At 22.1% G+C, this 14,025-nt stretch overlaps 6 protein-coding genes across 6 annotated transcripts; 5 read left to right on the forward strand and 1 right to left on the reverse strand. All coding sequences in view use genetic code 6, as the record gives it.

The window, feature by feature from the left end:
* Positions 1-695: 695 nt before the first annotated feature.
* Positions 696-2,567, reverse strand: TTHERM_00455330 (Serine/Threonine kinase domain protein; the record flags this gene model as incomplete). The annotated part of the gene is made up of 1 exon (XM_001024139.2): positions 696-2,567. One exon carries the CDS (start codon positions 2,565-2,567, stop codon positions 696-698), a length of 1,872 nt encoding a protein of 623 aa, XP_001024139.2.
* Positions 2,568-3,751: 1,184 nt separating this feature from the next.
* Positions 3,752-5,863, forward strand: TTHERM_00455340 (hypothetical protein; the record flags this gene model as incomplete). Its single annotated transcript, XM_001024140.3, has 3 exons — positions 3,752-5,620; positions 5,665-5,728; positions 5,781-5,863. The coding sequence occupies exons 1-3, from the start codon at positions 3,881-3,883 to the stop codon at positions 5,861-5,863; spliced, it is 1,887 nt and encodes a 628-aa protein (XP_001024140.3). The 5' UTR covers positions 3,752-3,880.
* Positions 5,864-6,647: 784 nt separating this feature from the next.
* Positions 6,648-7,756, forward strand: TTHERM_000455349 (transmembrane protein, putative; the record flags this gene model as incomplete). The annotated part of the gene is made up of 6 exons (XM_012800014.1): positions 6,648-6,656; positions 6,713-6,939; positions 6,999-7,100; positions 7,177-7,393; positions 7,450-7,519; positions 7,641-7,756. 6 exons carry the CDS (start codon positions 6,648-6,650, stop codon positions 7,754-7,756), a joined length of 741 nt encoding a protein of 246 aa, XP_012655468.1.
* A 466-nt stretch (positions 7,757-8,222) lies between these two features.
* Positions 8,223-9,181, forward strand: TTHERM_00455350 (transmembrane protein, putative; the record flags this gene model as incomplete). Its single annotated transcript, XM_001024141.2, has 5 exons — positions 8,223-8,277; positions 8,342-8,453; positions 8,509-8,683; positions 8,749-9,065; positions 9,124-9,181. The coding sequence occupies 5 exons, from the start codon at positions 8,223-8,225 to the stop codon at positions 9,179-9,181; spliced, it is 717 nt and encodes a 238-aa protein (XP_001024141.2).
* A 500-nt stretch (positions 9,182-9,681) lies between these two features.
* TTHERM_00455360 (DHHC zinc finger protein) lies at positions 9,682-11,820 on the forward strand (the record flags this gene model as incomplete). Its single annotated transcript, XM_001024142.3, has 9 exons — positions 9,682-9,793; positions 9,959-10,050; positions 10,139-10,159; positions 10,221-10,484; positions 10,599-10,796; positions 10,858-10,942; positions 11,004-11,049; positions 11,104-11,204; positions 11,267-11,820. 9 exons carry the CDS (start codon positions 9,682-9,684, stop codon positions 11,818-11,820), a joined length of 1,473 nt encoding a protein of 490 aa, XP_001024142.3.
* Positions 11,821-12,040: 220 nt separating this feature from the next.
* On the forward strand, positions 12,041-13,771 carry TTHERM_00455370 (Serine/Threonine kinase domain protein). Its single transcript, XM_001024143.3, has 8 exons — positions 12,041-12,272; positions 12,344-12,398; positions 12,451-12,581; positions 12,635-12,779; positions 12,830-12,890; positions 12,946-13,065; positions 13,121-13,332; positions 13,380-13,771. The coding sequence occupies exons 1-8, from the start codon at positions 12,169-12,171 to the stop codon at positions 13,476-13,478; spliced, it is 927 nt and encodes a 308-aa protein (XP_001024143.3). The 5' UTR covers positions 12,041-12,168; the 3' UTR covers positions 13,479-13,771.
* The last annotated feature ends 254 nt before the right edge of the window (positions 13,772-14,025 follow it).

Below are 14,025 nucleotides of genomic sequence, written 5' to 3' on the forward strand. Positions count from 1 at the left end.
TTAGTCGATTTTTTAAACAATATTTGAATTATATATTATTACCACAAATAAAAATACAATTTTTATAAATTTAACTAGTAACTTCACCAATATGAATCATAACTTTCTACTAAATTGGAATATAATTTTTTAATTAATTTTTTTGCAAATAATTCAAACAAAAATATAAAAATATCGTCATTTTCCTAGTAAACAGATCTATAAGTATTAATTAAGAATTAAATTTTGATCTAAATAAATTAATCTGTTCAAAAATATCATAATTTTCTATTAAAAATGTTTTTTATGAATTAATTTAATCTTTCTAACAAATTTATAAATTATTTTGGTAAAATTATTTTAGTACTTTTTTAAATTAGAAATGAACAACTGCAATATTTTAATTACTTAATAATATTTAAAAATATTTTTTTAAATCAAATTAAATAAATAATTGATTTTTGATTAAGTGAATTAGATAATTATTGATTTATTATAACAATTCTAAGATATTAAATTATGAATTGAAAATAAAATTTTTGTTTGGAATTTACATTTGAATGTCAAAAATATATGTTCAGTATAAAATATTAGGAAAATAAAAGAGAATAAGATATTAAAGATAGTAATTTATTTATAAATTGAAAGAGAATTAAAAATTTTATTTATTGTTGATTCGTTTGGTTATTAAATAGTTGATTCAATGTCATTCATATTCATATGTACTTTTAAAGCTTAAAATTTATAAGTTATACAAAATCTTCATATGAGAATGATTCTATTACTCGAAAGTATGTTTAGTATGAAAGCCTCTTTATTCCGTCAATCATAAACTTAGAAAAAAATGTATCAATATCAAACCCATCTAAAACATTATTCAAATGCATTAACATTCTATAAGATATTTATTTTTTATCTTGCTTCTCAAACTCAATTGCCTTTTCTTTAACTTTGGTGCAATATTCTTTAAGTACTTTAATGTAATTTTCATTTTCCTACAGATTTGTAGTTTAATTCAATCTACTTGTAAAACTTGTTGTGCTGCTAGAGAGAGAGGAATCTATTTTTTCAAAAGAGCTCTACTCTTCTGGAGAAAGTTGCTCAGTGAAGGCAACAAAATTTTTTTAGATTTCCTTTTGCTCTATTAGCAAATAATTTAAAACAGTTTCATAGTCAGAACTCATTTTATATTTACTCCAATGAGAAGGTGATATCTTAAAGTCAGTGAGTTCAGTACTTCGTATCTGTGTTATTAGTTTATTACAAAGATTCTACATTTATTTCATCAGTATCAGAACTACTAATACTGAATTTTCGTATAAATTCAAATCAATAACTGCACTAATCATATTGTTGACATAAATCATCTTATTTCTCTCTTTGAGAATTTTCTTGTTCACTTCTAATATGCTTTCCTTAGATGTTTTAGATTAACTCATCACTCTTTGCAAGTTCTCATATTATGCATCGTTCTATCCTATAGTGGCTTGCTTTTCTCCAAGACCTAATTCATGCTTTATCTTCCTTCTCTCCTAATAATTTTTTATTTTTTGATTATCTGCCTATTAATTACTAGCTACTTATTATATTGTAGAATAATCCACCTTAGAGCTATTCATTTTTTATTACTAATTCTAGTTATCTAGTTAATTATTTCCTGAAACTGATGCATTTGTATTTGAAATTGAATTCGATTAAATTTAGCTATTTAAATATTCCTAATTTATTTTTAAAATATCTACACCAATAAGATTTGCTACTTCTTCAATAGTAATTCGCTTTTTAGGATCAACTTCCAGCATGCTTCGACAAAGCTGCTATGCGAAATCAGATATTGGATGGGGAAAAGCTAATTTGCATTCTTTTTTTTTTATTAGCAAACTTTCAATAACAGTATCTTCAAACGGACAAACTCCTTGCAACATTTCATAAAAAACAACTCCTAGAGAATAAACATCAGAGCTATAATCTATAGTACTACCTTAAATGATTTCTGGTGCCATATAAATAGGTGAACCTCTTATTGCTGTAGTAAGCTCCTGTGATATTATTTTAGATTCATCCTTATCAAATTCTCCTACATATTTGCAAAAACCAAAATCAGCAATACAAATATCGTTCTTCAGCAATTAACTTTATGACTCTGTGCTCATATTTGTTTTTTTGAATAGAATATTACTGGGTTTTATATCATTGTGGATAATATGGCTTTTTTTTATGATAAGGAATCCTTCTATAATTTATTTAAAAACATGGCTCAAAACAACGTCTTCTTAAAGAAACTTATAATGCTTAATGACTTCATCTAAATTTCCTCCAAAGCAATATTCATACGCTAAATAGATATGGTTGCTTGTTTTGAACCATTCATGGAACCTAACTATTCTTTAGTGGCTGATTTTTCTTAAACATTATATTTCATCAATAAGCATTTCCTAATAGACAGGAGATTTTAGCAATTTCGTGCTATCAAACATTTTAATTGCAAAAAGCTCGCTTGTCTCTTTGTGACGCGCTTAGTAAACTTCTCCGAACTATCCTCTACCTGCTACTTCAAGTAGAATATAGTTTTAAACCATCTTAGCCATCCCAAACAGCTTGCTTTGCTAATAACTATGGTTATTTTATTTATACTTCTGTTTTTATTTTGTACGCAAAAAATTAATAATAAACCAAATAATTAATTTATAAGATTTTTATTAAATAAATGCTAGAACAATATCCAATAGCATTTCTTAATATTTTATTTAATAATTTTTTTGAGTTATTAGTCTTTTATGTGATAAGTAAAGAAATAGATCCTAATGGCATATTTTATTCTACTGCATATTTTCTATGAAGCAAGCAACCAAGTTGTTTTAGTAGCCCTTTTAAGATTAGAATAAATTAATAATTACAAAATAAGTTAAGTTATAAATTCTTATTAATTTTTTTGAAATCTATTTTTTATCACTTATATTTATTTTATTTTGTTTAGTATGCCAAAAAATTCCGATTTTAATAAAATAAATAAACATATTAGTTAAAAAATAAACATAATTTATTTTTATATTTTTTAGAGTAATTTATTAATCGAAAAGCTTATTTTTAATTGCTTAAATTTTTTATAATGTTTTTTTTTTTTTGAGTGAAAATATAAAATTTAAGCAGCGTTAATAAAGATTTATCTTACACTGCATTAATTTTATTTTGAATGGTACCAAATCCTTCAAATAAATTAAGTAATAAATCCATCAAAAGCCCATTCAAGTGCGCAAATTGTTTCAGTGCGAATTCTGATTTTTATATATAAAATGAAATAAACTTTTTTTACATATTTATTATATTAAAAACATTATTGATCATGCTAATTGATTTGTTGTTGATCTGAATTATTTTTTAATGAATGATATATAAATACGCATTAAACTAAAGTAGTTAAAACATAATTTTGCATTCCTAATAAATAAGTTAGCGATCTAATTTTTTAAATATATAAATAAAATATTTAGGTAAAATTTAGATTTATAATTTTTTGTCAACTGAATTAAATTTCTTTTAGTATTTATTTATTTATATTCAAAACATGTAAACTAAAAATAATTAATAGCGATTTACTTCCTTTTAACATAATTTTTAAAGCTACTGTAACTTAGAGGAATGCTTAAAATCAACACTTTAATAAAAATAAAGAGTGGTATTAAGTAGATTTTAATTTACTATGTTCAGTCAAAATGCCTAAAAACTTTAAAAAATTGAAAAAAAATCAATAGAATAGTAGAAGTCTTTTAACATTTTAATATAATAAAAATAATCTGAAAAAAAAAAAAAATTACAAATTATAAAGTAAAAAATTCATTTATTTACTTTTTTATTTATTTTTGTAAATTTATTCTACTTTTACTTACTTTAACTTGATAAAATGAAGGATGAAGATTACAATAAACTTATAGAAGAAATAAATACTTCTTTAAATTTTAGTAAAACTGTAATAGAGAAAATGAAAACTCCATAATTCGAATTCATTTTCAGAGATATTGAATTGAAATTGCAATAATTCCAAATAATCGAAGACAATCTTAAGAGTAAATAATCTTAGATGGAGTTTTACAGCAGTAATCCATAATAACCTGATGGATTAGATACTGAAAAAACAAATAACTTTAACAGTATCTAGATTAATTCAATTGATAATAGAGAAAAATCTAAAAATTCTGTTCAATTGGAGCAAATTCTAAATAAATATTTTTAAAAAAACACTTATAATTAAAATCAAGCTTTTAATTATTGCTAAGAAGTATAGAAATTCAATATCAAAACAAAAATACCTATTTCTAGTATATCTGAAGCGCTTGAAAAAGAGGAAGAAGAAGAGTCTAATAGATAAGCAACGCCAAATAATTAATATCTTTATTACTTTTGTCAGATTTCAGGTTAAAATAACTCTTTAACATCAGATAATTAATAAACAAATAAACCACCCTCTTCTATTCACTCATAAAAATATATTCAAGAATTAAATTAAAATGAGTTTTCTTGTGAAATTAATACTACACTAGAATTGCTAAATGTAGAAGAAAAATTAAAACTTAATGATAATAAAAGCTTAAATGAAAGTGAAAGAAATAAAACTGTATTATAAATATAGCAGACTAAGAAATATTAATCCACTGCTTCAGAAAGTTAATTTGAAGAAGAATTTGATGGAATTTCTCTTAATACATCAGATATATAGACCAACCAACAATTTCAAAAATAGCAAACAATAAATTCTGAAACCACACATATGACAAACAAGTAACAAGTAATGATTCCAAGTAGTAGTTACTTATAAAGCCACTAAACTTAACCTTATCTTATAGACATTAACTCATTAGACGACTAAAATAGCGATGAAAGTTTAGTTTCATTTTATGATGAAAAAGCAGAGATGAGCTCTTCTGTTTTCGAAGTTTAAAATTCAAAACTTTTGCAAAATTTTTTTGAAGAAGATGTTACATCAAAATTACAACAGTAACTTAGCTATCCTATTGATGTATAAAATCCTATTTTTGATTGCGAAAGTTTAATGAATAACCAAAATGAAGACATGTAACAAATTCTTTCTCCTCTGTATTCAAATAATTATTTTATTGATTAATAAAATTTCCATCAACTAAACGTCAATAATATCTAAAGCGAAGAAATGTAAATAAATTAGAAATAAGTAGTTCACTTTTAAAGTGATAATAACTATTATGATGAGACCAAAATTATTTAACTTGAAAACGAACTTGAGTAAATAAATAAGAAAATAATTAATCGTTAATCTTAAAATTCAATTTCTAATAATTCATCTTAGCTAAAAACAACTAAGCCTACTCATTCACGGATTAAATCAAGCTAGATATCTACATAAGAAACAGAGCTTTCACAATCAAAAATTAGAAAAAATTCCTAAACTCTACTTAAAGACTTTAGTAAATCAAACCAAAAAATTAGCAATTAGAGACTAAGTTTACAATTACTTTAAGAACCAGTAATTAAATCACATGAAACTCATTAATTATATAAAAAAAGCATAAAAGAATTTAAATAAATTAAAACTAAAAAAGGCTAAGAAACATTAAAATTAAATTTAGAACCTATCGAATAGAAAAATTTCAAAAAAACTAGTCTATAAGTAATATTTATTATGATGATTTACATTATTTAAACATTTTTTAGATTAATTTGATAGGAATTCACAGTTATGGCATTCAAGAATTCGACAAGGGACTAAGAACTAAACGTAATTTAGATTTTAATGATAGTCATTTAATGAATTTTTCTTATTAAAATAGAAACAAAAGATATTAATAAAAAGTCTATTGAATTTCCATAACATTAAAATAATTAAAAAAAATTTTTAATTTTATAAAAATGATATAAATAACTATTTATAAATTTATTATTATTTTATTTTACTTCAAAATATCATTTGTATTAATAGAAAAGAAATAAAAATAATAATAATCATATATTTATTTTCTATATTTATGTTAGTAAAAATATCAAAAATTTATTATTTTAATTTTTAAGTCTATACTGTCTCTCATATTTTTTGATTAATTTAATTCATTAGTTTAAATATTGTCTTTCTTTTTTAGTTTTTCCCTACTCTTCTATCTATAAAGTAATATTTCAAAAACAAGATACCATATCTACTCTATAATAAAAATAATTGTAGTATAAAGATGATTTTCTGATAATTAGTAGATAAGAAGAAAATAATGAAAATTAAACATTTTTACTCCCTTCTTATTCAAGTGTACCTATGGTATTATTTTTGTTTTTTTTATATATTACTTATTTTAATATTGTTTTTACTAGAAATAAATTTAAAAAATATAATCCATTAACAAAAATAAATGTTTAATGACTCAAAAGTAGTATCAAATTAAATTTAACTTATCTTAGACTGCTAGAAAATATTTAATTTGAATCTATAAAGTAAATTTATGATGTTTAATTTGATTGTTATCTTGATATAAATTTAATGAATTTACTAAAATTTGAAAAAAATGATTTGGCTTCTAATTTACTTTAATCATGCAATACTAATTATTGTATCTTATAAAAAAAATAAATATTGAAAAAGTAAACAACATATTTATCAAATAATTTTTTATCAAAGAACTATAAAAAATATAGAATTTCCTAAATTATATATGTCTGAAGTAATCTTTTTAGCAGATTTGCTTATGAAATTAAACAATTTGTATAAAATATTTAGTAAACTTTGCTTGAATCTAATGATGATGATAGGATGGAGAGAGTAGTTTCTCACCATATGGATATTATTTAAGAAGAAAGTTTTGTAGATGAAGAAGAGTAAAAGGTAGAATCAAATATAGAATCTATTTAAATACCATTAAGAAGAAAGAGTTCATCATCTCTTACTCTCGAAAACCCTTTTGTCTGTGTTTAAACATTATTCCTTAAAGCTATCATATTATTTATGTGAGATATCTCATTCATTAAAACAAATCTTTTATTATTTCTATTTTAATAATAATTAGGTACTTCTTTATTAATTTTTTTAAGTTTAAACTACCTTGGCAGATTTTGCTTTCTCTGATACTTGTGGTTGATTTCGTATTTTTCAACACATATTCATAATTGTAAAAATATTAATTAATTATTAATTTATTTCTATCAATATAAATCAAGTATATTTATTTTTTTAAATCTATTTAGCAAGTTAATTGGTACTAAATGGACTATCAAAAGACCTTAGTCATCCATAATTGATATAATTCAAGTATAATTTAATCCAAATTTCTTAGTAACAGGGGATTAGTCTAATAATGTATATCTAGATATTGTAATATTTATTTTGAGTTTGCTAGTGCATTACCTATTTGCTTTGGCACATTTACTTATTGTTATTTTTATATTGGAAGACTACTCATAAGTAAGATTTAATTTATATAAATTAAAAAGGTTTTTAAATTTTTAAATATTTCATAGATTTATCTAGATTCCATAGGTATTAGCTTAAACATCATAAACTGCATAGGATTTTACCTTTGCTTTAAAGGTAATTAATCTCAATAAATTTTTCAATATTTTTTGGGAGAAATAACATTATTTATTTTAAATATTTGCTAAAAAATACAAAATGTTTTAATTTTAAACATACATTCATTTTAAAATAATAGCTAAAAAAAATATTTAGAGATAAAATTAAGTGATTCAATTAAGAATAATAAGCAATTCAACTAAAAGAACTACAATAGGTTAGTCTCTTGTTTCAAGAAATGCTAGCATAAATTGATATTGATATAATGTAAATAATAAATAATTTGTAGATAAAATTAGTATTTTAAAAGATTTATTTTTTATAAACGAATTAATTATCTGTATTATATATTTATTTTTAATCTATTTTATTTATAATTAAATAGAAGCTTCATTTTTATGTATTCTTTTTTGTGTGTGTTTATTGATAGATTTAACATTCTAGATTTGCAAAATAAACATCCTTTATCGCATAAGATTTTAAAAATAATATTGCATATGCATATAATTCATCACTAATCAAATTTTGAAATTGCATATTATTACGTCAATCTATATTTATTAATACTACTTTCTTGTAATCTAAAACAATTATCTTAATTAGTAAAAGTGATGTATTCTATTATATCTTGTTAAACAATTTGCAAGAAAAAAATATAAATCAAATTTACCTTTAGTAACTAGCAAAAAATTATTTTTGAGCAACAATTTGATAAGAAAAAATGAATAAAATATTGAAAAAAAAGTTTTAAAATATCAGTTAGAATCCCCATCAATGTAAAACTTTTAGTTTTTATATTATGATATAGGATAGATCATTTATTTACATCATTTATAAAAGGTGTTGATCAATAGATTTTAGGATTACTAGAAATAGGAAAAATAAAAAATGCAATAGAATTATATAATTAAAATATTCAAGTTATTAAGGAAAGCAACTTAATTGACTAAATGTACATTTTTAAGCAGATATTATAAAATGATTTAATTTTTATTTTATCTCTAAAGATTCAGTAAAGCCTAAGCTGTATAGAGCATAGAATTTTTAGATTGTATTAAGGAAACTACTGAATTAACTTAGCAGCAGTACGAATCATATATACTTAAGACAGTTTTACCTCTTAAAGGTTATGATTACAGTCAAAAAATGGCAAAATAAATTTCCAACAAATAAATACAGCAAGTAAGGAATTATAAATTTGATTAAAACTCATTTTTAATTGCATAAATGTTTTATTTTTTTAATAGGAGATAATCTAAAAGCTAAAAATCCATGAACAAATGGTGAGTGGAAGAAAAAATTAAATCGGTAGCAAAGAAAATAGTAATTCGTAAAAAGTCATGCAATAAAGTTAGCTCAGCTAACTTCAATAAAGCTAATTGTAATAAAACAACTAAAATATAAGTGATAAAGATTTATTATAGAGTGACTAAAGCCATTTAATTTAGAAAGTTAGCCGTCAGAATTTAATGTAGCAAAGCTAAAACAAAAAAAACAATTAAAAATATATGAAGATAGCAACATTATGCTTTTTGGCCCTTTTTCTTATATATATCTAAAAAAAGTAAATAATATTTAAGAATGCATTTAAAATATTATAAAATTTAAATTTGTAAAATTAGATTTAATATTAGCAGTAAGTTGGTAGGAGTTCTCAAGATTTTGTTAGGCTTACAATGATATTTTTTAGTTAAATTATTTATATTTTTAATATCAATCGTATGTATATAGTTATATAGAACACTAAGTAGCTGGCTTTTTAAAATTGTATTAACAAAATATTCCAACTATCTAAAATCATATTAATTTTATATTAAAATAATTATAAAATTCTCAAGAGTTATCTATAATAAATCAATAATTGATTAATAATATTAATAATAATAGCTAACAACTTAATCCAATTCATATTTGATATTTAGATGTGTTAATTTTTTTTGTAGGTTATCGAGATTGATTGATTGACTGACTGACTGATTATTTTATTAAATGAAATGAAAAACCAATATCAAACAAAAGACAGTTTCTTAAAGAGAGTTGTATACCTTTTTATTTTTGAATATAATTTAAATAAATAAAAGTTATTTAATATTTCAAAATTTGTATTAATAAATAAGCAAATAATAAGAATAAACAATTTATTACACAAAGCAAAGCAAGAGCATTGATAAAAAGAAGACATGTATTTGGTTCGAAAACACTGTCAATGGCTCTTTTCAGTCATAGTAGTTTTCATTATAGTTTCTATATATTTAGTAAATATGTTACTGGTCCAGCTTCAATAAGAAGAGTGTATGAAATATTTCTTTTTTTAAAGAAGATTCAAAATTTTAAGATAGCATTAATCACTTTTTGCGCCAATTTATTTTAGATTATTAATTTATAAGAAAATTTAACAAATTCATAAACTAGCTTTTTCACTAACTGATTAATTATAATTATAAATATATAAAAAAGATGGATGGCTAAGAATTACATATTTAGTGATTTACAATATATTTGCTTTTATGCTTGCTTGGTCTCTTTTAGCAACAATGTTTTCTGATCCAGTAAATTTATGTTATGAGAATTTATCATATAAAATTAAAAATGTCCTTGGTAATTTGTCCTAATTATTATTTATATAAATAAAAATAGGGTAGAGTCCCACAATTATGGGTAAGAATCTGCTTTATAAGAACGTTCAAAAATTTAAGAAAATTAATATTATTTATTTTAGGGATATTTTTTAACAGAGCAAGATAATAAAAAAAAAATTTATTGTCTCAATTGTCATATATTTAAGCCAGTGCGTACTCATCACTGCTCTACATGCAAGAGATGTGTATTAAATATGGATCACCATTGCTAGTGGATCAATAATTGTGTGGGATTTGCAAATAGGAAATTTTTCATGCTCATGCTTTTCTATATCAACATCACAACTTTTTTTACAATAATTGGAATGATACCAAAAATCATTGATATAATAAAGATTATAATAGTAAATCTTAGAATTCTCTTTTTCAGAATTAATAAATTAATTACTTAATTTATAAATTATAATTTATTTTTCTTTCTAAAATGAATTAAATTTTTCTTCTAAATTATTTATTAGTATTAACATGATAAACTTTACTGGTTCACTGACTTGCTTATTGTCTTTACTTTCTGCTTTGCAATTACTGTCCTAATCGTTATAGGTAATTTCACTAAGGTCCACATAGACCTCATCTTAGTTAACTCAACTACTTTAGAGAACTTAGATAGGAAGAGGTAGTCTAAAAATGATCCAAATTAGACTCCTTAATTGAACGTAATTAATTAATATTTTTACCAAAAAAATTAATTAAAATTTGGTTTATATTTATTTATAGATCTATGACATGGGAGAGTATTACAACTGGATACAAGTATTTGGTTCTGATTATTGGTTGTGGCCATTCCCAATTTTTTTAAAGAGTTATTTATTTTTTTTTTCAGCCAAAACCTCTAAATTAAAATTATATAATCAAATAAAAAGATTATGGTCCAGCTGGAGATGGAATTTTATGGCCTTCTAGATATGAGTAAACTGATTATATTGATTTTTTATTTTAAATTTATGATATAAATAAAATAAGGCATTATATTAGTGAGAGCAAGAATAATACTTAGGGAGCAAGCATAGCTGCCTAAAATAGTAGGGTTCCAGCCAATCCTTAAATTTAATCTTAGATTAAAAGTAAATTAACAAATAGATAAATAAAGAGCACTCATTCATTTTTAAACATTTTATTTTATTAGGTAATCAGAAGTAAGACCTGAATTAGCAATCGACATTTTCTTCATCAAAAATTTAGGATAACTAGTTTAATCAGTCAAGTCATGCTTTAGTAAATAGTAATGGTGCTTAACAGGGAGGATTTTAATAGCAATAATTCAAACCAGAGTTATCATATAACACTGGAATAAATTAAAGTACCGCAAATACATCTTTTAAAAGCACTTAAAATAATATGCATTTCCAAAGTGCCTATTAACAATAACCTTAAAGAGGCAATTAAAATTTTTATATAAACAACTCCGCTATTTATAATAACTAATAGTAGCCAATAACCGGCTCATACGAATCAAGGCTTCCTTAAAGTAAGTTAATTCAATCAATCAATATTCAACTTGATAATTTTATTTTGAATTTTAGATTACCAGCTAAGTAAATACTGAGATTTCAAGCTTTTCTCCTGCCCTAAATTTTCAGAATATAATTAAATATACTTTTACTTAGATTTTTTTCCTAAACCTACCTTCTTGCTTCCTGCTTGTTGCTTTATGAAAAAAAAATACTTACTATGCATTGATTGATAGTAAAAATCAGTTTTAAATCTTTATAATTATTTTACTTAAAAAGGAATTTTTTGTATATAAAATAAAATAATAATAATCAGTATTTTGATAGAACTTTTATATTATTGTAAATTTTTCAAACTTTAGCTTAGCTACTTACTTAGATTGATTCTACCTTTATAAAAATTTTATTAATTTCTTTATTTATTTACTAATCAAAAAGATACTTTCCGCCAAATTATCAAATCTATTTTAATTTTTAATTTAAATTTTACTATCTAAATAAATATTCAACCAACGATTAAATAAATTCAGTGATTTCAAAACAAATTAAAATTTTTGAAAATTAAAAAAATTAAAAAATGTCAAAAGTTTCTAATGATTAATCAACATTATTAAAAGAAAGAGCTAATTTTCATTAAGAAACTTAAGGCGAAAACTAGCTTTAATAACAATAAAAAAAGTAGTATGAAGTTTACTTTTGAGTAGTGAAAGGATTTTATTTAAATTAAATGTTTGCTATTTATTAAATAATAGATGGTCGCATGATGATTTCTAAAGACTGAATTACATTTCTAAAGGATAGTTCGGAGTAAAGATGAATTGAATTAAATAAAAGTTATAATTTTTACTTTAATAATTAGATGGTGTGGAAAATGAAAGAACTAAAAAGTGAGAAAATAGTAGCAGTTAAGTAGATTAACAAAGAAGATGTGATAAAACAAAATATGTACACAAATCTAAAAAGAGAAATAGAAATTTAATCTCATTTAATGTATGTTAAAGATATTTCTAATTGATACTTTAATTCCAAATTAAAATAAAAAGGCATAAGCACATTATTGAATGCTATGGGTATTACACAACTGATCTTAAAGTATTCATTATTCTTGAATACGCCTAAAAGGGAAGTCTAAGTGATCTTATAAAACTAAAGTAGCTCAATTTTTTATCAGAATAGCAGATTGCTAAAGTAAATTTTATAATGAAAAATGAAAAATAAAAAATAAAAAAAAATTTTAGATTATATATTAATTAGCTACTGCACTCAGCTACTTGAGAGAGAGAAAAGTATTACATAGAGGTATGCTTGCTTATTATTAGAAATACAAATTTATAAATTATATCCACTACTTTAGATATAAAATTAGAAAACATACTTATAGACTATAATGGAGATGTTAAACTTGGTGATTTTGGATGTTCTGTTATTGATTTTTATTAAAAAGGAAGATCTACATTTTGTGGAACTGTTGATTGTAAATTAAAATAAAAAATCTAAACTATTTAATTATAAAATTGATTAAAAATTAGATTTAAGTCCTGAAATCCTTTCCATAAAGTAACAAGGAGTCGAAGCAGATGTTTGGGCTTTAGGAGTTGTTTTTTATGAATTGCTATATTAAGCTCCACCTTTTTAAGGAGAGGATAAATTATAAAAAATGAATAATATATACGACTAAAAATGGTCATTTTTAGACAATTAAAGACAAATTTCAAACCAAGCAAAAAACCTTCTCCTTTAGGTATATTAAATTTTAGCTATTACTTAAACTTATTATTTAAAATTAAGCTTTTAAATCCAGATAAGGAGAAAAGATTTAAACCGCATTAAATTATAGAGTCAGAATACATTAAAAAGTATTATGATCCTTCAGTTTAAATAATTTGAAAAATACTATTTATTTATAATAAAAAATACTACAAAATAACAATAAGCATTGCTATAAAATAAAAAAAACTTATTGGATAATTAATTCTTTTTTTTGAACATAAATATAAAAAATACTCCCTAAATAAATAAATAATAAATTAATTATAAAATATAACAATTTCAATTAAAAATAATAATTAATTAATAAATAAATAAGTATATTTTATTTTACAATATGTATATTTATTACAATATAAATATCAGCATTTTTAGATCAAACTATTAGATTTATCAAAAAAATAATTATTTGCAAAAACCATATTTTTATTGTTAGTTTAATTTACAAATTTAATTATAATAATTAATTATTTATCGAATTATTTCCCAAAATATTTGTTGAAGTTCATTTTTGTTTAAATTGAAAAAAATTATTTGTAAATAAAGGATACTATTTACTAAAAAAATTAAAAGTTTTATGTTGAATAAAAAAAGTTTGGCTCTTATACATAATTTTAATATTATCTAAACTTGTAATACAAATCTATGAAAAATAACAAATGCTTTT

This window comes from Tetrahymena thermophila (assembly GCF_000189635.1).
Source record: "Tetrahymena thermophila SB210 genomic scaffold scf_8254395, whole genome shotgun sequence".
NCBI lineage: Eukaryota > Ciliophora > Oligohymenophorea > Hymenostomatida > Tetrahymenidae > Tetrahymena > Tetrahymena thermophila.